This window comes from Astyanax mexicanus, chromosome 23 (genome assembly GCF_023375975.1).
Source record: "Astyanax mexicanus isolate ESR-SI-001 chromosome 23, AstMex3_surface, whole genome shotgun sequence".
NCBI classification, from domain to species: Eukaryota; Metazoa; Chordata; class Actinopteri; order Characiformes; family Acestrorhamphidae; genus Astyanax; species Astyanax mexicanus.
The window spans coordinates 29,475,606-29,501,875 of NC_064430.1; the positions used below are offsets into that span (position 1 = coordinate 29,475,606).

At 37.3% G+C, this 26,270-nt stretch overlaps 1 protein-coding gene across 1 annotated transcript; it reads right to left on the reverse strand.

The window, feature by feature from the left end:
- Positions 1–1,904: 1,904 nt before the first annotated feature.
- Positions 1,905–23,711, reverse strand: spg7 (SPG7 matrix AAA peptidase subunit, paraplegin). Its single transcript, XM_007230070.4, has 17 exons — positions 23,239–23,711; positions 22,972–23,074; positions 20,508–20,591; positions 18,048–18,289; positions 15,938–16,077; positions 14,211–14,313; positions 12,892–13,017; positions 11,392–11,554; positions 10,632–10,805; positions 9,870–9,994; positions 8,084–8,186; positions 6,169–6,279; positions 5,940–6,055; positions 4,914–5,070; positions 3,722–3,885; positions 3,529–3,606; positions 1,905–2,941 (listed from the first exon to the last, which is right to left on the reverse strand). The coding sequence occupies exons 1-17, from the start codon at positions 23,464–23,466 to the stop codon at positions 2,726–2,728; spliced, it is 2,433 nt and encodes an 810-aa protein (XP_007230132.3). The 5' UTR covers positions 23,467–23,711; the 3' UTR covers positions 1,905–2,725.
- Positions 23,712–26,270: the final 2,559 nt, after the last annotated feature.

Sequence of the window (26,270 nt, forward strand, 5' to 3'; positions counted from 1 at the left end):
TCAAATCATATGTGGTGCTTTTTTCCCGGGAAAAACACTCATATTCCTGAGATAAAAGGATTAGTGTAATTTACTTTGGTGCCTTAAACATTTGCACAGTACTGAATATTATACATGTGGTTTGAATTAATCTAATACTAAAATTGTGCCAAAACATTTTTTATTTTCAACAAACTAAGTATACTGTGTTATATTTCATGGTTTGGAGTTATATTATATAATTCATAGACTATTTTATATATATATTTTTTCGAAAAGTTGGCAACCCTAATGCCTACTAGAGCCTAGGTTGGTGATGTATAAGAAGGTCTAATATAATTTGAGACACTCGATCACATTTAGAGATTATCAAAAGTCTTTCAGCCGTTATACTTATATTTAGCAGAGGAATTTAAACCTGATCAGTGTTCACTTACAAATCTACGGAGAATTGTAGAAAATATTAATCAAGTAAGTTAGAATTTGTGTAAAAATGTTTTACTTTTTTGATCAGGAGACTTCAACCAGATTCTTCACAAAGCTTTGTTCTGATCGGTGTTTTGACCTTTTCAAAATAAGCTGAAGTTTTTGAACAAGCAAGACAAAATTAAAACAGTATCATATTTTTCGTACTATAAGGCACGCTTTAATTTTCCCACAAATCAACAGTGCGTCTTATAATCCTGTGCTCCTTCTGTATACATTTTTACCAGTGAGGTTGTAAGGAGCAGTAAAGCCACTTCACTGAAGTGCAGCATTATAAAGTAGATTCAGTAAAGTTTCTCCAACACAGAGACTCGAAAATGGAGCAGCATTAGCATTACCTGCTAATCACGCTAAGCGCTAGCTCTTTTGCTGTTCAGAGATGAGTATTATGGGCCTGTGTAGCCTGCTGCTAACCCCAAAAAGCACTGCTAAAGCAGTATTAGCATTAGCTGCTAACCATGCTGCCTCTTTCTCCATTCAGTGGTGAGTATTATCAGCCTGTAGCCCACTGCTAACCCCAGCTAGCACCGCTGACCACGCTACCTCTTTCGCCAATCAGAGGTGAGTATATCAGCCTGTAGCCTGCGTGTTTACTGTGTTAAAACAAGCTGCATGGAAGGAACCGCTAGCTAATATCACCCTGGCTTACCAGAACACCCAGGGTTCCCCAGTGTAGTGCTGTCGGGTGACATTAGCCACTAACCGTGGCTAGCCTTAGTGGAAATCTGCATATCAAAACTTGCTTTAAATTAATTTAAGTGCTTTACTCATCCAAATAAGCAGTTTTTAGGAGATAAATCTGTGTAAATTAATATCCAGCCCTCGTTTGACTTAAAAATGTTATGTTTTTTTTTAAGAATTACAGGTTTGTTTACTTGGCTTAGCTCCAGGGCAAGACCTGCTGAATTAGAAGGGAAACATTGCAGGACCTCTGCTCCTTACTAGTGTCACATAATGCGACTTATAATGTGGTGCGCCTTATGTATGAAAATACACCAGAAAGTAGTTGTTATAAAATGCGCCTTACAGTGTGAAAAATACAACTTTTGCATATTATGCATAAAATTAGCAAAAAAAAAAAAAAAAAAATCTTATGAAAACCAAATTGGTCCAAATTGAAAAGTTGTTGGATTTTCCCAAGGAACCAAGCTAAAAAGAATTCTGAGTATAGTTCTTATGGTTCTAAAACTTTGGAGCAAAATATATATATATAAAAAAAATGAAATTCTTGTTTATTTATTTTGTCTATTTAGAGATCATATGCTCTGAACAGCAAACAGAAAAGCACTGAAACAATGTCCTGGCAATGAATCATTCCAAAACAACCATTTAGTGACAATGTCAAAGTCAATTTTTTCCCTATCATAAAAAAAAACCTGCAATATTTTTCCCCTCATGTTCTATCAAGCACATATTCACACAATAAAAAGACAAAGATGTACACAAAATATAATTTATTCAACATGAGGCTGAATAAAATAATGAATTCCATCACATCACTCCATCTGTTACATCTCAACCTGTTTACAAAAGGTCAGAATCCACTTAAGCAGTGTTTATTTCTACATCAGTCAAGTGCTTTTTCTAACGCTTATAACGAGGCTCATCACAGATGCCTGCACTTATAAGAGGTGAACTCTTAAATAAATAAGCAAACAGTGCGTACGTCACTCTCTGTCATTAAATAAGAGCATCTTCACTGCTGTTTAGTGAGTTAACCTGAACAGGGCTTTAAACTACTGGGCTGCAGTTCTATAAATTATAGATCTGCTGTGATATTTTTCTATAACAGAGGTTTAATGATATGAATTAAAATCTAACAGCTGTTTTTTTATTTTGTTATTTTTATTTCTAATTTTTCCAGTTTTCTCCCCAATTTTGCACAGCCAATGACCCAACCAACTCATTAGGACTCCCCCTGTCATTAGTGATGCCCCAACACACCAGGAGGGTGTAGAGCACATGCCTCCTCCGATACATGTGCGCTTCTATTTTTTGAGCTGCTTCTGATGAAGCATTACCGAGTAGCATCACAGCGCGCTTGGAGGAATAAAATCTAACAGCTGTTTAAACGATAAACAATATCCTGACCGTTTTTCTTACACAGGTATTGATAAATGAGCTTATCACAGATCTGCAGCAGAAAGCCACTCTTTCTGAATATTATTATTATTAATAAGCAGCGAATATGAGCAGTCCAGACTGTCCTGGCAGGAGCTCTGTCCTCTCGCTACGCAGGGCGGTTTGTCTGGATTGGGCTTCACGCTGGTCCTGGATTGACTTCCTCCTCCTCGTCCTTCCTCGGGGGTCTCTGGGGACGGCGGGGTTCCTCCTCGCCCGTGTCCTGCTTGTCTTTCTCTGCTTCGATCCAGCTCTGTGGGGCAATCATCTTTTTGGGCCCGTGGGGAGGCGGGCCCAGCAGAGCCTCGATGTCCTCATAGTTCACCACCTCCCGCTCTAGCAGAGCGTTGGCCAACTATCAGCAGAAACAGAACAAACAGATTAACTTAGAGGACAAATACAGACTACATTTTCTGTTACAACGCATACGTGATCAGGATGCATCATCAGATATTAAGAAAACATGTTAAATTCAAGAATGATCATCTCTTTGTCAGCAGAGTTTCAGCCAGTATGTGGATTTTAGCTTCCACCCAGTCCCATTTCCACACTCCAGTTTGTCAGATATAGAACACAATAGCAGCCATGGAAGCTAGCAAGCAGACTGTTTTAGCAGAAGCCGCATTTTAGGCATTATTAGGTTCTACACAACCTAAAAAGATTTAGAATCCATCTAAAACCCTCTATGACCAAAGATGGAGTAAAATGAGAGTAAATATAGGCAGTGGGTGAGATCAACAGTAGTGCTGCAACTAATGATTTTTTTGGTAGTCCTGTTGTTACGATAGCAAAGACACACTGATACGCCCTAAACCAATGGTGCACATTTTACAACTCGTCTAAGAACTGTTAAAGTAGGGCCATTAAAGTATGAAGCTCTATAAACCATAAATGTTTCAGTTTATATTTATAACAGGTCTGTACCAAACAGACTGGACTTACCACGGCCAGTTTATCTCTGTTGTCGAGCAGCAGCTTCTCAGTTTTTCTGTAAGCATGAGCGATTAGCATCTTAGCCTCCTATAAAAAATAGAGAAAGAGAACAATTACACTTCCCTCCACATTCATCTGTCTACACACTAACAGAGCAGGTCCTGATACAGTTCACCCTGAGCTGAGTACAATCTTCACTCACATGGTCCATCTTCTGCTGGAGGCCCTGGCTGAAAGGCCTGCGTCCGAGAGGACCCTGCACCTCTGACTCAGGGAAGGACACGTGACCCACGCTGGGCACCATGCCATACTGCTTCACCATCGCATACGCCACCCGCGTCACCTTCCGCAGATCATCCTGAGCACCTGAACCAGCACAGTAATACAGGGTTACAGATTAGATATATCATAAATAGAAGACTTATAATAGTTACTGAATAATAAAGCTTAGGATTTAGTTAGAGCTGGGCGATTAATCGATTTTATCGGCAGAGCTTGTGCCCAGAGTTGGTTCAGTTGAGTGAAAAAGTGTAGCAATACAGTGTATTAAACTTGCTGAATCAGTGGTCAACAAGCTCTTGTATCGAATAAATAAAATCGTGTTGTTTTTAAGCAATAGAACACGAGAGGTCGTGTGTTATCACAAATAATTCGTGATAACACACGACCTCGAGTGCTCTATCGCTTTTATACAAAAGTTTCTTTTTTTACAAAAAAATAATAAAAAATAAATCAAAGAACTTTAAGAAATTCAGAACGAATACGCTTGAATATGGACTGAGCCTTCCGCCAAAAAGTAGTTCCACAACAACTGTAACAGAACTGAAACTTAACCACAAAACGGTGTATGGTTCATACAGACAGAAATCAAAATTGGGAATAAGTGAAGATGGTAACGTTAGGAGCGTGAAATAACGCTAATACTCTCCTCTCCTGCTCCGTGGAGTCGTCTTTAGGTGAACTCTGAGCATTTTTGCTTTTTTTGCTGTGTGGTGTTGCTTTGAGCTAAGTTTACGCTAACCTAACTGTGGTTAGGTTAGCTTAGCTTAGCTTAGCCTAGCCTGGCTGGTTAGCGTTCTGGTTGTCAGACGGCATTAGCGAGCGATTTTCTTTCCCTTTTTTCCACAAAAGACGAGCCAGCGCTGCGGGCGAGCGTGCCGTGGCTAAGCGCTAGCCTGTGCTAAGCTAGCGCTGCCGTTGATGATTCTAAGCTGTCCTCTGTATGTACACCATTACTCTGCAACGCGTTGGCGGAGTGATACAGGTTTAGTGTGAGAAGGCCCTGATGTTATCGCAAAAATCATCACGGCTAGAACACTTCTCAACCAATCAGATTGTGAGGTCGGAAATAACTGTTGTATAATACTCAATATCTCATGAGTCCTGAATCTTACCTGTAGTGACTTTGTTAAAGGTGATGGCTTCTGAGGCTCTTCCACCCAGAGCCATGCACATCCTCTCAAACAGCTGCTCTTTAGTGAACAGGTACTGGTCTTTAGGCAGAATCTGAGCAAAACCCAGAGCCGCATTGGTCCTGGGAGCTATAGATACCTGACCGGGACAACAAACGACAGAACAACAGGTGTAGATCATAATCCAAAATGTACTGTCATGTGCATCTGCAGAGATTACAATAAAAAGCTCCTTATCTGGACTACTCAGTAAAACACTTATATTAGAATAAATAAAAATTACATTCATAGGAAAAAGTAGTGGTTTACATCACTGTGCTCAATTACACATCTCCAAATCTCTCCTCATAGAGTCTACTACTATTTCTCATCATATCAGCAGCTAGTTTGGTAAACCAAAGCTTAAATAAGAAATCCAGTGTAAAATGTATTTGAGTTGTAGTGAAACATGATAACGAGTACAAGCTTTTGTTAAATAGCCAACCTTAATTCTCCCCCAGCATATCGAAATACAGAGCTTTTAGCCGATGCTCCCAACAAGCTTACAATAGTGATAGGGGCATAGAGATACCCATACAAAGAAATCACTATTTTAACACCATTAACAAACTCAAAGTAGCTTCACTTTTACTGGTAGAATTCTGAGAGCTCTGATGTTTACAAAAAGGCACAGATAACTTTAAAAGAGCACAGGTAGTTTATTAAAAAAACTGTTTATATACAAACAATGCCTTCAGCTAATTCTCTGGGTGCCTCCATCTTAAAATTAAGTTATAATAATTTGGCTGAGAAGCATGAACAAGTACAATAGAAGAACAGATTAAAAAATAATAATTCTGGGGAAATTTATGAATATTATAGAGATATTTCTTTAGCAACAGCTGGAATTCATGCATTTTCACTGAATTAATTTGGCAATCTGTCAACTCAGTTGCTGTAATTGCAGTGTAAGGTGACTCTATGAAATGTTGATATATGGGGAATGAACACATTTGAACTTTTGATTACCTTCATTACAGCTTCAGTGTGTTCCAGCAGCCAGCCGACGAGGGCGTGGCCTGACTCATGAAAGGCCACCACTCTCTGCTCCTCTTTAGACAGGATCTTACTCTTCTTTACACTTCCTGCATTTTACACCAAACAACACACACAGTCAGGACTACTGTTACACAATTTCTCTCTCACTACCACACACACACACACACACACACACACACACACGGTTAGCTGTAGCTACCTGCTATAACTCTCTCTACTGCATACTCGAAGTTGAAGGTGTCGATGGATTTGTGTCCCTCTCTGGCTGCGTGAAGAGCAGCTTCATTACAAATGTTTGCGATATCGGCACCTGGGATAAAAACAAATATACAATTCTTATAACTCACTGCAACAATTAAATGAGCAGTTTTTCTGTATTCTGCATTACATTCAGTAATTCACAAACTATTATGCGTAGTAGTATGATTTGCGAATCTTTGCATTGTGGCAATTTAATATATTTAAAACATATTTCTTTATTTATTTATTTGTTTTCAGTGTGTGTATGTTGTGTGGGGAACGTTAGGTCAGGTGGGCTGCAACACCTGTTTCTAAAAAGCCTCTATGTTGGTGCATGGTATAAAATATTCGCCTTGCAAATAAAGACATAAATCAAGAAGCTTGATGAACATTTAAAGCACAAAAAAATAAACACCTCACAATTTTCTCTAAATTTAAATTTTTAGAGAAATCAGGTTTTCTTAGTTTACCTACATTCAGGTTAGAGCTTAGATTGCCGGCCCGAACCCGACCTGACCCGAGGACCGATCCGAAATCGGTCCAAAACCAAATAACAAAAACTGAAAGTGAAAAAACTAATTTATTTATAAGCGCTGTTTTCACTCCCACAGTTCTACAGCAGGGGGTGTTGTGGCAATTCTGTTCGCAGAGCGGGAGTAAGATTCAGCAGGGAGTCGGATTCGGCACAACAGCGGCAGCGTGGCAGCACCTCGCGGTACGCGGTGTTAGTTAGCCGCAAAATACGACAGAAAACACTGAAAAACTGCAGAATTATGTATGAGACTAGAATATGAGCACGAGGAGTTAAAAGAGAAACAAGAGAAACAGTATGTGAGAAACTTTACCTGTGAGTAGCTCATACACCAGAACACGCAAATCTCTCTCTCTCTGTGTCTCTCTCTGTCTCTCTCTCTCTCTCTCTCTTGCACGTGAACTCCTCCGCGTTTGACTTGCAGCACTGTGTGTAGCTGTTCTTAAAAATCATTTTAATTAAATAATAGTTCTATGCTTCTATGTTTCAGTGTTAAGTAACATAATTCTGATCATATTTCGCTCATTCAATCAGCCCGAAAACAGACAGTTTATGGGGCGGGTTGGGTCGGGCTCGGGCAGAACGTGCACAGGCTTGGGCTTGGGCTGGGTCAGATTTTTTGGGCCCGATCTAACCTCTAATTCAGTTAGGCCCAGAAATGTTTGGACAGTGGCACAATCTTCATGATTTGGACTCTACATTTCAACACACTGGATTAGGAATGTTATTACAGCCATTTTTCTACAGCCTCCTTACTTCAGGGGTTTAAAAGACATTGGACAAATTAACTACATCATAAATAAAAGTAAAAAAAAAAAACTGTAATTCTTAAAAAAATGTGGGTGAGTAAAATGCTTCTGTATATTTACAATAAGCTTAGATTTTCAGTATTTTAGGATGGTTAGCAGCTGCGCTAGCCGCAGTTAGCAGTGATTTGCGCTAGTACGTTAAATGCTGCTTGACAGTGCCAAGTGACGAAGGAGTCTTGACGGTTCCGGAAAGCCAGGGCGATATTATCTAGCTGTTTGTCACACATAACTTGTAGTTACACAGTAAACGTGCAGCCTACAGTCCAATATACTCACCTCTGAACTGTAAAAGAACTAGCGCTGCGGTTAGTTGCTAATGCTAATACTGCTCCAGTCCAGTCCAGTTAATGAAACTCCTGTTTAACGCTAAACTTCGGAGTAGCTTTACTGCTCCTTAATACCTGACTGGTAGAATTTATACATAAGGCATTTTTTGCTAAAATAAAAGGTTTTTAAGTGTGCCTTATAGTAGGAAAAATACGGTAATTGATATATTTATCATTAGTGAATGTGTGTGAGAGCAGGAAATGTACCACTAAAGCCAGGTGTGAGCTCAGCCAGCCGTAAGGAGTAGACGTCAGCAGGCTGAGAAAGCTTCAGTATCTTCAGATGCTGCTCAAAGATCTCCTTCCTCTCCTGAAACACAACCATTCATCATATTATTCACATTAATAACAACCATATTATTCACTTTCACCATCCAGAATAGGGTTGGGCGGTATGACGGTATTTCGGTATACCACGGTATTTAAATATGGTGATGGTATTGTAAAATAGTGACGGTATATTAACCACGTGACGTGCCAAACCTGAACTTTGAAAAACGGACGTTTAAGACATTCTGCGCATCCACAATGAAAGAGCAGTAGGAGGGGTAAGCAGTTGGAGCTCCCTGATTGGTTATGGGGTGTGGATTCTCACTGAGGAGATCATACAGCAAAAACTCAATAAATTCTATTGAGATAGAGTTTAACTAATAGACTAATTTTCATCCAAATTATCGCCACAAATAGCCACATTTGTGCTGGAGTGGCAATAAAACCCCAACAACCAACCAACCTCCGAAATGATCAGATTTATCAGTTTATCCTGCAGCATGGGGTGTTCAGTATGAGCTACTCACAGGTAAAGTTTCAGCTGCTTCTCAAATATTCCTCATCTCCTGTTTCTCTACAAAACAGGTTTTTTTATGTCCCTCACCTCATATTCTAATCCCATACAGAATTCTGCTGTTTCCTCAGGGTTTTCTGTCATTATTTCGCAGCTAGCTCCAGCGCTGTAAATATAAGTAATTCCGCGGACCGTGAGGCGCTGCGCGCTGCACCGCGGTGCCGACATCTGAACCCCGGCTCCCCTTCATGAGCAGAAACGGCACAACACCACCCGCTGTTAATCTGCTGTAGTGGATACAGCGCTTATAAATAAATTAACAAACACGAAAATGAGGGTATTCAATCTGTAATTTCAGTTAGTTTTATTTTTTTCTTTTAATTACCGTTTTTATTCGTTTCAGTTAAGGAGAACTTTCACTTTCAGTTTTCGTTATTTCGTTCGTTTTCGTTAACAGTAATACTTTGTTATATGGTGATTAGCATGCCATTGCTTTATATAAAATAAAAATAGTATTAAAAAACAGATGACTATTTCCTGGAGCCTGGACTGACCCGAGATTTTCCATTACTTTCCTCGGGCCGGGTCTCGTCCGGGCTGAGAAATAAAAATCAAAGTATCCTGCTATTTAAAAGAATGGAAAATTAATAACAATAATAATATAGTTCTGCATACTAGAGTTTAGATTGTCTGCCTGAACCCGAAGCCTGAACGTGAGACTGAACGCGAGCTCATCCACCCGTTTAAAGCTCCGCAGCATTTAATAAAAACAGATTAATAGATATAAAATAGGAAAATAACCAACTAAACTTAGCTCAAAACAGTAAAACAAATATAATCTAACGAATTCTAAAATAACAAAAAAAAAATAGTTTACACACAGGTACAAAAATAAAATAATATACATAAAAAAAAAATCATCCGCGCGTTTAAAGCTCTGAAGCATTTAATAAAAACAGAAAAATAGATATGAAATAGGAAAGTAACTAACTAAAGCTCAAAATGCTAAAGGAAATATAATCTAACGAATTCTAAAATATCAAAACTCACAGGTACCCCCCCTGCCAGTAATACCGTATACCACCATATAATCTGACGACGGTATGACGGTATGAAAAACTTCAATACCGCCCAACCCTAATCCAGAACATTCCACCTTTCCACTACACACACACACACACACACACACACACACACACACAACAGTACCTGGAGAGTGGGGAGGTCAATAAATATGTGTCTGTCTAGTCTGCCAGGTCTCATCAGTGCATTGTCCAGAATGTCTGCTCGGTTGGTCGACGCCAAGACAATCACATGATCAGTGGTTCCCATACCTAAACAAATATTTCAATACAATACATAACAGTTAGATTATCACAGATAAAATAACACGGTTTGTTGCAGATAAAATGTTAAAGATTAAATTTTTTTTTTTTAATAATTATTAAGATGTAATGGGTGATATGGCTCTGAAATAATATCACAATAATTCAAGATTATTTTTATGATGAAATAAAAAATAAACAAATATTTGCCTTCATTTTACGAATATATTCCGGCAAAAAAATATTTGTATTCAGTATAAATATAGCAATTTAAAACATTAATTACAAACTAAAAAGTGTGTCTATTTTGTAAATGACAGTATCTCAAAGTTGACTTTGTATAAAATAATACTAACTATAATAATACTAAACCTCAAAAAGTACAATATTTAGAACATGCACATAACCTGCAAACAATTATACAAAAAAAAGAATCCCTTAAAGCTTCACAGTAAATATCAAAACTTCTAAAAATAGAATTGCATTAATGAGATTAGTGCTATTATCATGAAATGGACTTTATTATTATAGAAATTATAACATTATTACTGTACAGTTGTATATGGCACACCCCTACTCTGGGGTGTTATTTGTTTATTTCAGTAAACATCATAATCAATTCCATGGTCCAGATTCTGCTTCTCACCGTCCATCTCCACCAGCAGCTGGTTGAGGGTCTGCTCCTCCTCTGTGTTGGTGAATCCAGACATGTTGTTGGATCGTTTTTTACCCACAGCGTCAATCTCATCGATGTAGACGATGCAGGGAGCCCGAGACCGAGCTTCCTTAAACAGACTCCTCACCCTCGCCGCCCCAAGACCTGCGTTATTAACACAAACCCACACTTACTGTACAGCTCAGGTCTTTACATAATACACTCCGTACATATATTTTATCATTTATTTTACAATATTTACTCATTAACAAACACTGACTCTCCTCCTTATTTAACACTGGAGACAAGCTGAACATAAATGTCATTATTCAACTAAACTTGGAATTAACTAAATGATATACAAATAATGATTTCTAATTTTTGCATAACTAAAATAAAAATAACAATAATAATAATAAATACAGCTGCAAGCGGCAATTGTCGGTGTCCAAGCACTTCTTGGTAGTCTTGCACAGTTTAGATAAATGTTGATGTACTTTCAAACACACGTTTCACATTGTCACAGATTCCAGAACTTGGGACTGAACCCATAATTTTGCAGTCCAAATGCACGTGTTTTAGGTCACTCAGCACACATGGCACCATAACGCTTTTTCAGGCAATTTATTGTTAGAGAGTACAAAGGAACCCAGCCTCTGCGGTCTCTGGGCCCCTAATAAGATACTATCCTTACTAATAATTACATTATTTATAACAAGTTACAGAGTCAAGCAATGGGTTAAGACCTCACCTCCAATCACCTCCACAAACTCTGATCCGGCCATGGCGAGGAAGGGCACCTGGGCCTCAGTAGCCACTGCTTTAGCCAGCAGAGTTTTCCCACAGCCCGGCGGCCCCAGCAGCAGAGAACCTTTAGGAACCTTCGCTCCCAGCTGGAGGTACCGCTCTGGATTCTGCGCACACACAAACACACACACACAAACACACAGTCAGGTGCTCAGTTTAATCCAACAATGACTAATGAACGTAGATTTACTGCCAAAACAAAGTCTTATAGCTACAGAATCTCAACATTTTACAGGATGAGGAATAATGTGTCTTGAAGGGGACATATTATAGCACTTTTCACACAGGTTAAAATAGGACTATGGGCTATAGTACAAAACATGTTCGTAAAGTTGTTTACACAAAACCACTCTCACATAAAGAGATCTCACACAATAAGGCGTTTACCACACATTATTGTTAGCTTGCACTAAATGGCAAAACATGAACAAGCTAAATCTTACTTAACTGTGTCTCCTTTAACTTCCAATGGAAGTTTGTTTATCACACATTTCATACTGATCAGTGCAAATAAACACTGCAAGATTTACATTATGACAAAAAGTGACAAATAAATTAATAAATACATATGCATAGGGGTGTGACGAGACACTAATATCACGAGACGAGACGAGACACGATACTGGGTTCACGAGAACCCAGAAAATTTAAGAAAACGTCAAAAATGAAAAATGGCGTTTTATTTGACAAAATCATGTAACGCAAATTTAACAGACTGGTTTCTCTCACACATTTTATAAGGAATAGAATTAAGAATAAGAATAAAAAATATAAATAAATCTTATATAGTGCAAACAATAAGTGCAAACCACAACCAGTCTTATTAAGCCTTCTCCTAAATCTCTTGTAATTTAACTATGCATAACCATAACCAGTCAGATTAATCTCCTAAAATATCGTTTATTGTTTCCACTGGAGCCAAAACGCAGCCAAACATACAACTTAAAAAGGGGATATGCAGCCTATGCAATGCATAGGGGCGCTGCACTAAAGGGGGCGCCAAATGAAAGCCCCAAATAAATTTTCTCTCAGGAAAAACAGCCAATCAGCTTACTGGTTTTGCGGAGCGCGGTGGGCTAGTAATGACAGAAAGTATCTCCTCCACCCCCTCCCCACCGGGGGTGCTTATACTACATTTGCATACACCACAAACAGAACGTAGTTGCACTCCTGCTGTGTTGCCAGTTCCCGCTTAAAAAGTCCACACTAAACTATTTTTTTTCCACGCGAGAAAGGTTAAAGCTTGATGAGAAATATCGTCACGTTTCAATCTTGCACGAGATCTCGTCACACCCCTACATATGCATAATGCCTAGAGTATATAGGCGTGCAATTATAAATGAATCCCTAACTCCACACCAGCAAGGCAGAGCTACAAGACAGGGGTTTCTTATAAAGCTGACATAACTGATAATGGGCTTCACTAATGAAAATGTCTAGTTACCTTCAAGTAGTCCACAAACTCCTTCACCTCCATCTTAGCTTCATGCATCCCGGCTACATCTTTAAAACTCACACCTTTCCCAGATTTCCCATCAACAATGGTGAACTTCGCCCTTTTCCACTGATTCTAGGTAGCACAAACAAAAAAATGCAGTTAATTCATCATTTTCGAGAGACATTCAATCAGTACTAGCAGCTACCGAATCATTAATAATAGAGACTGAATCCCTTATAATAATATACAGAATCATTCATTGTAGCTACAGAATCATTTATTGTAGATATAGAATAATTTATAGTAGATATAGAATAATTTATAGTAGATATAGAATAATTTATAGTAGATATAGAATCATTTATACTAATTATTGAATCATTTTAGTAGTAGTACTATATTAATAATTATATCTACTGAATTCTTTTTAATAAATACTGAATCATTTATACGATGTAATAAATCATTTATACTAAGAAGTGAAATCATCTTTAATAGATAAATGTTTATAGTAGATACAATCATTTATAGTAAATTATCATTTATGTCATACTAATTTATTTTAGTAGTTCCTAAATTAATAAATAGAGCTAGTGAATTATTTTAATAGATACTGAATCACAGAAAATAGATACTGAATAATGTATAATTCTTGAGCATTTATATTTTTCTAAATTGTTTCCTTTACAATAGATTGAATAATTTATAACAGATACAGAAACTTTTATATTAGACTGAATCATTTATAGCAGATAATGAATCTTTTATAACAGACTGAGTCATTAACAACAGATACAGAACCTTTTATAATAGACACTGAATCATTTATAAAAGATGCAGAATCTTTTAGAAAAGATACCGAGTCATTTTAAGCAGTAATTGAATCACTTAAAATAGATACAGAATTCTGTGTAAAATAACGAGTCACTTGAAGCAGCAACTGAATCATTAAGAACAGACACACATACTTTTATCAGTTACTGAATCAATTATAGTAAACACAAAATCATTAGTAGATACTGACCCTTGGACATTACAGGATTTACTGAATCATTTATAATAGTTACTGAAACACTTAGAATAGAAGTTACAAAATAGCAGTTATTATATCATCTATAGTACAAACAGAATCATCAGTAGATTTTAAAGTAGATTATTGGAGTTACTGGAACTTTTATAATAGATCCTGAATCTTTTACCAGTTACTAAATCATGTATATTAGTTATGAATTAATTTTTACAATAGATACTGAATTGCATTTATAATTTACAGATCTTGATTCTGATTAGAAAAAAAAACTGAAACAGTTAAAAACAGAACTTACGAATGCACCGAATCCCCCCTCTCTGACCCCCAGCCCCGCCAGCCGGAAAATGTACCACAGGATCGCCACTCCGATAGCAGCCATACCCAGAGAGTAGAGTGCACTGCAGCAGCACACAGAAAACACACACACACGCACGCACGCACGCACGCACGCACGCACGCACGCACGCACGCACGCACGCACGCACGCACGCACGCACGCACGCACGCACGCACGCACGCACGCACACACACACACACACACACACACACACACACACACACACACACACACACACACACACACACACACACACACACACAGTTCCATTCAGAGACTCATTATTACTGTATTTTATACAACAGTTAGTTCCGACCTCACAATCTTTGAGAAGTGTTCTAGCCCTGCTGATATATGTGACAACATCACAGCCTTCTCACACTAAACTTGTATCACTCCGCCGACGCGTTGCTGAGTAAGGCGTATACACACGAACACTAGCAGCAGAGTTAGCTTAGCACAGGCTAGCGCTCAGCCGCGGCACGCTCGCCCGCAGCGCTGACTCTTCTTTTGTGGAAAAAAGGGAAAAAAATCACTCGGTTACTGCCGTCTAACAGCCAGAACGTAGAGCTGGGCGATATGGCCCAAAAAAACAAAACAAAAAAAAAAAAATCTGATTTTCGATATTAATCTATTTTTTCCCCCCTACTAAAATCTCCTAAAAGTCGCTAAATGACGTCATCGCCTAATTTGCATAATACATGTTTTTGAAGCTGTAAAGGATTAACATTGTGAGAGAGAAAAAAGTGAGTAAAAAACACTCTAAATATGTTAGAAATTATACAAATAAACTCCAACAAATGAACAAATGAATGTTTTTTTTTAAATAGGCAGTCACGTCTCAAAATAACTTTGTTTTAACGTAAATTACATAAATCTGTTTTTTGCCGTGTTGTTAAATGCTATTATAAGAGCAGTTTTTTATTTTATTAATTTTATTTTTAGCTTTCTTTAGTTTTCTTTATTTTCAAACCTATTATAGACAAATTGTTGGGAGGGAGGGAGGGAGGGAGGGAGAGAGGGGCGGGGCTAAATTAAAGGGTTGGTGAAAATTAAAACTCAGAGAAAATCGATTTTCATAAAAACACATCGTCCTTAACTGTAAATTCAAATTAATTGATAAAATCGTTTAATCGCCCAGCTCTACCAGAACGATAACCAGCTAGGCTAGGCTAATCTAAGCTAATGCTGAGCTAAAGCAAGCTACGCTAACCTAACCACAGTCCAGCTGGCTAGCTAAAACCAACACCACCCAGCAAAACAGGCAGAAATGCCCCAAAAATGCGCAGCGTTCACCTGAAGACGACTCCACGGAGCAGGAGAGGAGAGTATTAGCGTTATTTCACGCTCCTACTGTCACCATCTTCACTTATTCCCAATTTTGATTTCAAGCTAACGTTCGTGGTGTTAGTCTGTATGAACCATACACTGTTTTGTAGTTAAGTTTCAGTTCTGTTACAGTTGTTGTGGAACTACTTTTTGGTGGAAGGCACAGTCCATATTAAAGCATATTCATTCTGAATTTCCTAAAGTTCTTTGATTTATTTTCCTTATTCATTTTTTAAGAAAAAAATGTTGTATAAAAGCAATAGAACACGAAAGGGAGTGTGTTATCACGAATAACATCACGGCTGTGCTAAACTAACAGCTGATTCATCCTCTCACAGCTCCACCCATCTACTCACTTGCCGAAGAAGCCGGTGCGTTTGTAGGACACCGGTATTCTGTCTTTAGCATCTATATTCAGCTGGTCCTCCGCAGCTCGCAGCTTCTCCTCAAACTTATCAATATTAGCCACCTGAATGCGGTACATCAGCGCCAGCTTCTGCAAAACACCAGTAATCATCAGTCAGCCCAGGAGAACACTGCACAGCCATTCACACTAACACAAAAATAGATATTTAAATGTAAATAAAGTAAAAAATGTACAATATTCTAGGATATGAATCTTGATCAAAATAAATATTTCCATGTATTTTGCGGCTTTTTTGTTTATTTTACTACAAGTAGTTCTGATTTTTTTTTATTAGAATCTTAAGAGCTTAAGGAGGGTAGCAGGAGATGCTGTGTCAGAATGTGTCTAATAGATATTGTGAGTTTGTGTGCACAAGACAGGAAGTCACAGACAGACTATAAAGGATCACATAAGGAATCATGTAGTAACTTAAAAGTGTTAAACAACCCAAAAAAATACTCTGTGAAGAAGCATTTAGCTGCTCTTATCTGGGGAACTGTTGTTAACTTGCAGTTTCTGAGGTTGGTAACTCTGATGAACTTATCCTGTACAACAGACACAAGTCTTGCTCTTCCTTTCCTGGGCATTCCTGATGAGAGCCATTTTCATCATCAAGTTTTTAATGATCTTTTCAACTGGACTTGAGGATACTTTTTAAAGTTCCTAAAATATTTCAGATTGACTGATCTTCATTTCTTAAAGTATTTTTTATTTCTTTACTTAGTTGAGTAGTTCTTGCTTCTCATAATATGGATTAGAACATTACTCAAATATTCACTATTCACTGTATACCTGTAACTCTACCTCTTCACTACTTTACTTTAACTGATGCTTTCAAACACTTTATTAAGAAACAAGAAATTCAAGTAATTTACTCTTGATGAGTTCAGCACAGCTGTTAACTGAAAGCCTGAATTCCAGGTGACTCGTCCTTATAAAGCTGACTGAAAAAATCCAGCAGAGATGAGCAAAACTGTCTAATCTAATAAAAGGTGCTACTTTGAAGAATCTAAAATATAAAACATATTCTGGTTTGTTTAAGGCTTTTTTTTTAGTTTTTTAAGGCTTTTTTTCATAGTTTAGTATTAATCTACAATGCAGAACATTTTAAAATAATTAAAAAAAAAACCGACTGAATTTAAAGTGTGTCCAAACTTTTGACTGACACTGTGTGTATATACAACTCTGGTGAAAAAAAAAAGAGAGCACTTAAAAATAATGAGTCTCTTTGATTTTACCAAATTGAAAACCTCTGGAATATAATCAAGAGGAAGATGGATGATCACAAGCCATCAAACCAAACTGATCTGCTCGAATTTTTGCACCAGGAGTAAAGCAGCATAAAGTTATCCAAAAGCAGCGTGTAAGATTGGTGGAGGAGAACATGCCAAGATGCATGAAAACAGTGATTAAAAACCAGGGTTATTCCACCAAATATTGATTTCTGAACTTTTAAAACTTTATGAATATGAACCTGTTTTCTTTGCATTATTTGGGTTTGAAAGCTCTGCATTTTTTTTTTTTGTTATTTTAGCCATTACCCATTTTCTGCAAATAAATGCTCTAAATGACAATATTTTTATTTGGAATTTGGGAGAAATGTTATCTGTAGTTTATAGAATCAACAATGTTCATTTTACTCAAATGTATACCTATAAATAGCAAAATCAGAGAAACTGATTCAGAAACTGAAGTGGTCTCTTCGCCCACCAGGACTGCAGATGTCCCGTCCCCTCCCAACTGCTGCAATTAAACTTGAACTTTTTAAACAGTTAATAAATGGTACACAAAACCATGCATCAATAAGTGAACTTATTACAAATTAAAATACAGTGTATGCAGTGTATAAGCCCTTTCATTTTAAATTGAATTACGTTGGTGCATATACTGTATATGGAATTTCATGGGTTAGTGCACTAATGGGTTTAAATTAAGGTTCTTAATTAGGTTCAGAGCTTCAGAAATGATATCAGCTTTGTTTAATTTAAACTCTCGGCTTTATGAATTAGCTCTCTGACCCGTGAACGAGGTTAAACAGAGTTAATAGAGAGGGTGCGCACAGGTCTACCGAAGATCACCGCCCCCGGGTGGAGGTGGATCTCCACCATTTCGCTCTCTGGGACCACCTGCACCCACGACACCTCCCCCTTGGCCAGCATCTCGTTCACAAAGTCGCTCCAGGAGATGTTCCCCCCGCTGGTGTTGATGGAGTTCAGCAGACTCATGATGATGGCGATAAAGACGAGGGTGCGCACGCGCTCGCGGTATATCTGCTCCTCCTGCTCACGACGCCTCTTTTCCTCTGTTACAGAGTTTAAAATAGACAAGAGGAATGCACTGAAAATTTGGCAACAAAAAATATTTATTTTTGATAAACTTGGTAATTATTAGGGGTGTGACGAGACACTAATATCACGAGACGAGACACGATACTGGGTTCACGAGAACGAGACGAGATTTAAAAATACAATTTTAAAGAAAAAGTCAAAAATTAAAAACTAGAGTTTTATTTGACAAAATCATATAACGCAAACTTAACAGACTGATTTCTCTCACACATTGATTGAATAAGAAATAGAAATAAGAATAAAAAAATAAAAATAAAACTTTTCTAGGTCTTATATAGTGCAAACAATACATGCAAACCACAACCAGTCATATTAAGACTACGGTTTGTGTTTTTTTCTCCAAAATCTCTTGTAATTTAACTATGCAGAACCATAACCAGTCATATTAAGACTATGCTTGAAGTGAAACAGAGACAGAACATGTTTTTAAATACAGTACAGAGCTAAGAGTTTAGTACAACTGCCTAACAGTCATGTGTAGGATTTACTTACAGTATTTATATATGGTTTGTGTCTTGTTGGTCACTCTGTTACCGTTTATTGTTTCCACTGGAGCCAAAATGCAGCCAGACATACAACTTAAAAGTAGCAGAAGCATCTTCTATACAAATACCTGAATTTTCCTCTTCTGCTGAGAGCTGCTCTCACTGCTCAGCCACCACACTCTATCGCTATCGCTACTGTGTTGCCAGATCCCTCTTAAAAAGTCCACACTTAACTGTTTTTTTGCCCCGCGAGACAGGTTTAAGCCTGACAAGAAATATTGTCCGTTTTAATCTCGCGAGATCTTGTGCCACGAGATCTTGTCACACCCCTAGTAAATATAATTAAAAAAAAACAATTTAAAGGGATAGTTCGGTATTTTTGACATGAGTCTGTATGGCATCATCATAACCAGTGTCGTGCATCCACACTGACTTACCCCCCACAGCGTCCTGTGAGCCGAGTTCTTGTCCAGTTTAGGTCAAAGCGAAAGTAGTCCGGCATGTTTGCTGGGGTCAGGAAAATAACTCCTTTTTCTTCCCAAAGCAGTACGTGTTCAAAAGAGTGATTTATTTACATCACAAAAAACTAACCCTGCAAAAGTCACGCCTCGTAAATCACTTGGGTCCTACTTTCTCTCGTTCCATATCAATGCGCGCAGCGCTGCAACCTGACAGCTAGCCTACATGTTTGGGTCGCTTTGTTCACTTCTCGCTTGTTGACGCGTGCGCAGCTCGCTGTCAGAATGATGCGCACTGATACGAAATGAGAGAAAGTAGGACCCAAGTGATTTACGAGGCGTGACTTTTGCAGGGTTAGTTTTTTGTGATGTAAATAAATCACTCTTTTGAACACGTACTGCTTTGGGAAGAAAAAGGAGTTATTTTCCTGACCCCAGCAAACATGCCGGACTACTTTCGCTTTGACCTAAACTGGACAAGAACTCGGCTCACAGGACGCTGTGGGGGGTAAGTCAGTGTGGATGCACGACACTGGTTATGATGATGCCATACAGACTCATGTCAAAAATACCGAACTATCCCTTTAAGCAATGAAATGAACAATTTTAGGTTGCATTGCATCGTTTCTCCCCTACAGTTTCACAAATGCATTCAGCAGCAGTGGCAGGGTTAAGTTCATTTTAATGCTATACTTGCATAAATTAAACATAAGAGTGCATTAATTATCTCTCCACATCTCTCAGTAAACGTTTAGAACCTCTTTAAAAAATACAGCTGAAATATACAAGCTGTACAGGAGTAGGATAGTAAAAATAGCTGAGTTAACTAGAATTAGCATTTGAGTGTTGACCAAATAAAAGACTGGCTGCCTTTCTCTGTGTACATTTAACTCACATATAACTTAAGTAACACTGCTGAGGTACACTTCTGATTAAAATAGCACTATAGCATTATAGCACTGCTGGGTAAATGTATTCCGCTTTATTGGTACAGTATGTCAAATGAAATGTTAAAAAGTTCAGTGTTCGATAAGTATTTATAAACTGTTGCTTTGTATTCACTTATTATAAAAATGTATGCAACGGTGGTGAAAAATGTGACAAAATAAATAAAATATTAGGATTTGGACAAATGTTTCATTTTGTTCAGGTTTGATCACAAATGTTCATTTCAGCGCATCTCTGATTGTGAATGTTGTGTCAAACTGAACGTGAAGAATCCAGAATACCTTCGTCCTCTTCGGGCGTTTTCCCTTTTGATCCATCTTTCTTGTCTTGTTTTCTAGAAGAAGTGCTGAAATAATTTATACCACCTGAGGAAAAGAAAATATAGAGATTAATCTTTCCCTCACATCAATTTGTGATATTTATTCTGATAATATGGGCAACTAAAAATGAACGTGAATTTGACAGATGTTCTTTACATTCAGTACTAATTTCATGATAAATGGAACAGTAGAAATGTTTCACTGATTTCCACTGAATGTTAACAGGGCTGGACTGGTAATCTGGCATACCGGGCAAATGCCCGGTGGGCCGACAGTCCTCGGGGGCTGATGCTGATTTTTTTTCTTCCTTTTTTCCTAAGAGACCGGCCCACAATCTAGAGGGGGTCTCTCTCTCGCTCCCTCGCTTGCCTAATCGCGCTCTCTCTCTCTCTCTCTGACTGTCTCTCTCTCTTTTTCTCGCTCTTTTCCTTTTCTCCCTCTGTCTCTCTCTCTCTCTTTGACTGTCTCTCTCTTTTTTTGCTCTCTCTCTTTCTCTTTTTCTCACTCTCTCCCTTTTTTTCTGTCTCTCGCTCTTTCTCTCTCGCGCTCTCTCTTTAATGTAAGTGATTGACACCACTAATATAATTTAATTTTATCAATTTAAAGCTGATATTTCTTAAAAAGAACACTAAAATGCATCCAATAATAAGGAAAAAAATATTTGTAGTTAAAGTAATGTTGTTGTTTTTGTTTTTAATAAAACAACACAATCAGGCTCATTGTTTGTTTGTTCTACCTAGATCAAAAGTTCCTCTCATGATGAGAGTAGGAGTGAACCCTGGTTTCAAGCATTTAATAAAAGAGCTCGAGCCCCGTTACAACATTCCATCCCAAAAAACACCAAGCATGATTATAATAAAGTTAAATTTTTATGATTATTTATTATTTTATTATTTTATTTTTAAGTTGATAATGGTGAGGCTATACAGAATGCCCTGTTTGTAGCCTGATACAAATACACATTATAGCAGTTTAAAGGAGGAAGCACCTTTAACCTGAAAAAATAGAATTGAACTCTATACTGAATTTAATATGCTGTTGATACATTTTGCTTCTCTGGAACCCCACATACATAAATTACAAGTTGGTTGTGCTCCGCAAATTATGAGGGGCCGGTCTAAACCAAAAATGCCAGGGCTGATTTTTTGTCCCAGTCCAGCCCTGAATGTTAAGAAGATCTTGTTCTTTCTCTGAAAAGGAGTTACTTAATTTCATTTGCAATAAACACTATTTAAACAAACATTTTAAATCTGAAAATAATGCTGCCATAGATTGCTGCCAAACTTTTTCACCAAAAGAACTCTGGTTCTGTTTGGGCTTATAAGAACCGTGGTGCTCTTCCTACGTCACATCAACAGAGGGCACTGCAGACCGGCGGTGCTCCTGTACAAACAGACATGCCCACAGATGCCGTCATGGTTGATGCAGAAGAACCTAATATTCTTCGGTTCTCACTGTGAACGAATGTTCCTGGTTCTGCAACATTTTACAAGGAAGCGTGTTGCAAAATTAGGTTTGCAAACCAGAACGGTGCCGATGGCTCAGAATCTGTGTGTGGAGGCACTGTAGTCAGAGCCAGGAGGTCTGGCATCATGGTGTGGGGTATAGTTTCTTACAATGCCTGATTACTTTTAGTCTTTTGTACTCTTTCAATAGGACAATGCTCATTCAGATACTGTTTGAAGACACAGATATTACGCCATGACAAGTTGAGTTGCCAGACGTATCACTGACTGAAAACTAGAGATGCGTAGATATCTTTTTTTCCATTAGTGTTTTGTACCTGCCGATAAACAGAAGCATTACGTAATAGTGTATATGTTAGTGTAAAGTAATAAGGTAGTGTAATAAAGTGTTTTTTTTTTTTACTTTTCCAACAATCATATTTTTATGAAATGATGAAACTATGCTTATATAAAAAATAGAGATTAGTTTCATGTGGCATCAGGTCTACATCAGCCAATCAACTAAATTCAATTCAGATTTATTTATATAGTTGTCACAAAGCATGTCCACATCTCTTATGAGCAGCACCACAGAGATGCCAATTATAGTGGTGAAAGAGTGACAAGGAAAACTCCCTTACATTAAGAGGGAGAAACCTTAGGAGGAACCAAGACTCGTCGACCCACACAGTACAAACAAATAACAGAAAAAAACAACAGAACAGAGAGATAATGTAGAAATATAGCTAATGTAGAAACATGTAATGTAGAGTTTCTGAGTTTCTGAGTTTGAGTAAATGATGGGCACATGGTAGATACTGGAGAGCTATAACATAAGCTAATGCAAAAACAGGTTCTAAATCATGAATGTAAATAGGTCTCAGATTAAGCTTTTGGGATAACGCAGGAAGTAAACAGGAGTGGGAGACTTCCTTAATTTAAGTGACAGGTGGGAAGTCTGTCTTTAAGCCAGAACTTACCAAGGATCTTCCACAGACCCAGTGGATTAGTTCCCAGGCTGTTTCTGCACACTGCTCTGCTCAGGCCCTGAAACTCTGCACTCAGTGGTCTGTTCAGGAGTTGCTGCAGAAGATGAGAAACAGAGATTATAAGAAAACAGAGACAAGTTTAAATAAATCAAGTTTAAAAGATTAAATCAGGGATAGCAGCATGTTTACTCTCCCCCTCCATTATATTCATTTATATCAGGATCCAGGTGCTGGCCTGCAGTAAGTTACTACTCTTACCTGTAAAACTCCTGATTTCAGACCTCGCCGGCTCTGCTGAATAAACAGCCCCGCAGATCCGCACCTGCTGCAGGTAGGAGAGACCCGGATGGGCGTATCGAGCAGGGCTTTACCTGTCCTCAGGTGTGAACAGGAGCTGCGGGAGCTCAGAGCCCAGCCGCTGCGGATACTGTTAACGTTACTGTATTTACTGGATCTGCTGCCGCACCGGAGCAGCAGCAGCGCCATGACTCTGCCCTCAGCTAGTTTAACTCAGCTATCGCATTAAACAGCCCTCATTCTCTTAAACACTACCATTAAACCTGTTTATTCACACATTTATTCCCTTTATAAACAGCGCTCAGGCCTGGACACTAACCCTGGACACTGCGTAGGTTAACTAACCTAGCTATCTAACGCTAGCTTAGCTACATCAGGTTACTGCTCCTTGCTCAGCGCCATAGAAAAGCCACAGATATTTTTTTTTTAGAGAGCCTGCCCACTTGTTAGTTTCACGGTTATATCAGTCATGCTGTTAGATTACTGCGAACCGCTAGAAGGAGCCCGCGAGTGAGTGTTAAATGAATAAGAGAGAATGGAGCTAATCGCTAAAAACCCAATTTACCAATATTAACAAATTACTTATGCATTATATTTCTTTAAAATAAGGAAGTAAAATAGCGTGTTTTGACAAATCAGCAAAGCATGTATACCTAAATAGTCCAATATTTTAACAGTACATGTATTTTAGGCAGTAAACGCGCTAGCATTACTGCTACTGTGCGCTCATTGACTGGTTTTAAAAACCTTAAAAATATACTTTTTTTAAACTATGATTTTATTCACTTGCTCCATATGAAACCATTCATTTTGCCCTTACTCATGAGCGCCTTCTGGTGTAACAAATCCAGAGATATTTCTGAAGTGGCCAATCTCCCCTCTATCAAAGATTCTAAGGTTCACGCTTTCGCAACGACTGTTTTTGTTCTGTCTGCGCCTGCGCGAAGAATTTACGTAAAACGTCAAAACGGTGACCTACAATAGTAAGTAACAAAATGTTTATTAACATCGAATATTTTTTCGTAATAAATAAATATCATGGAAATGTTTAAAAATCGCTGAAAACAGCACACATATTGTTCGTCTCCTTTCTATTTTTATTTTTTAGAAATATTTATGGTTGAACTTTCACCGTCCCTTACAGCCAATCCCATTAAAGGACGGGTCATTGAGGTATTCTGGGAAATGTAGTGTAGATTGACAGTGGCGGTCGTTAAAAACTACAAAAATGATATGAAATTGATCCGCGTCAGACAGACAAAAATAAATAAATAAATAAATACACCAAAGCTTAGTGTTCAAATCAAATGTTTGTTCTTTTAGGTAAAATATTTATTGTTTTATTTGTATTATATTATTTTGTTTGTCATTTATTTGTTTTGTTTATAAGTGTGCATAGTTATTTATTTATCTTCAATTATATTTACCTTATTTATTTGAATTTTACATATAATTTTATATTGGCATTGTATATTGTTTGTATTATTTACTCATATCTTGTTTTTATAGTTTTTTTTGTTTGTTTTTATATTTTAAAACGTTTTTCTATTATTTTCCATTTACTTTAGAGTATTTGTTTCTGACATTTTTGTTTGCTTTGTGTTGTTTTTTTTACTCTTCCTGTGGCTCTTGGCTACAGTGCAAAATAAACAAGGATACAGTGCTTAAATAAAGAATTATGATAATGATAATGACATTCAAAAACAGCAAATATATCAAATTTATCAGGACTGCTCCTAATTGTTTTGTTTCCCTCTGTGCTCTATATTCATATAAAGGTTATTCATTAATTTTATACAAATATCTGCATTGTTAAAACATGCATTATATTAAATTATTTCTTAAAATATTCTAAAATATAAAAGTCCATATATTTTCCTATTCCTATAACGTATTTGCATATATTATGCAGTGTTAAATACTGTTATTACCCCATTGTATAAAACACAGTATATAAATAAATACTGATACTGTGCTGTAATGTCCTCTCTGCTAGTATCTGATATTTATCTGAACAGCAGGTGGCGCCATTGCTTTGATATTACATTTGGTGTGACGTAAACATTAAAGGCACCTAGCTGTAAATATTTTACAAATTATAATAAGTATAAAACATATGATCACGTGCAAAAGTGTGTGCACCACAGTTGAAATAATGCATATTCTTCACTACACCGGAGCTGAGCCAAATCGATTAAAAAATATATATATTGTGATAATAGCTGCATTCTGTCTTGAAAGCATTTTGTGTTCATTCTGTAATGTACTATGTAGTATTTACCGTTTTGTATTACCGTTTTTCCATATAAACGTTTATGTGCCAACACTTAATATCCTGCAATTATTTGTACTATATTCTTCAAATTAAATATTTTAAAGGCTTTTATTTTTCATATCGCCAATAATATTGTATTACAAAAATACCCTGAAATATTGCAATAATCTCACCCAAGTATACATTTTGGGATGGTTCCTTGGACAATAAAAAGGCATAATTCTACCCAACACCCAGGTTTACACTAGCTATTTTTTTTATTCAAAGTAAAAAACTGTGTCTTTGATGTAAAAAAAAAAAAATCATATAGGAGGAAGAATAAAAATGTAATTTCTTCCAAAAGTCAGAGACTACATTACAGTAAAAGAAAAGAGGAGCCAGGTTCTCATCACAGTTACCACAGAATATTCAAATACAAATACAATAAGTGTATTTATTTTACTTTATTTGGGATACCGTATTTAATAAGAATCAACCATGTTTCCAATGAATGTTTTCAAATATTCAAATATTTTTCAGGGTACTCCAATGACATTTACCTCTTGTGTGTGTCTACTGATTTCTTTCCCTTTTATATTATTACTATTTTATTTTTTTTACTAATAATATGTGTTTAAGCGTTAAGCCAATGTATTAGGTGTTATATGATTTGTACTCAGTACATTATAGAGTCAAATAAATTATGTAAAAAAAAGCTTTACGATATGTAACGCTAATG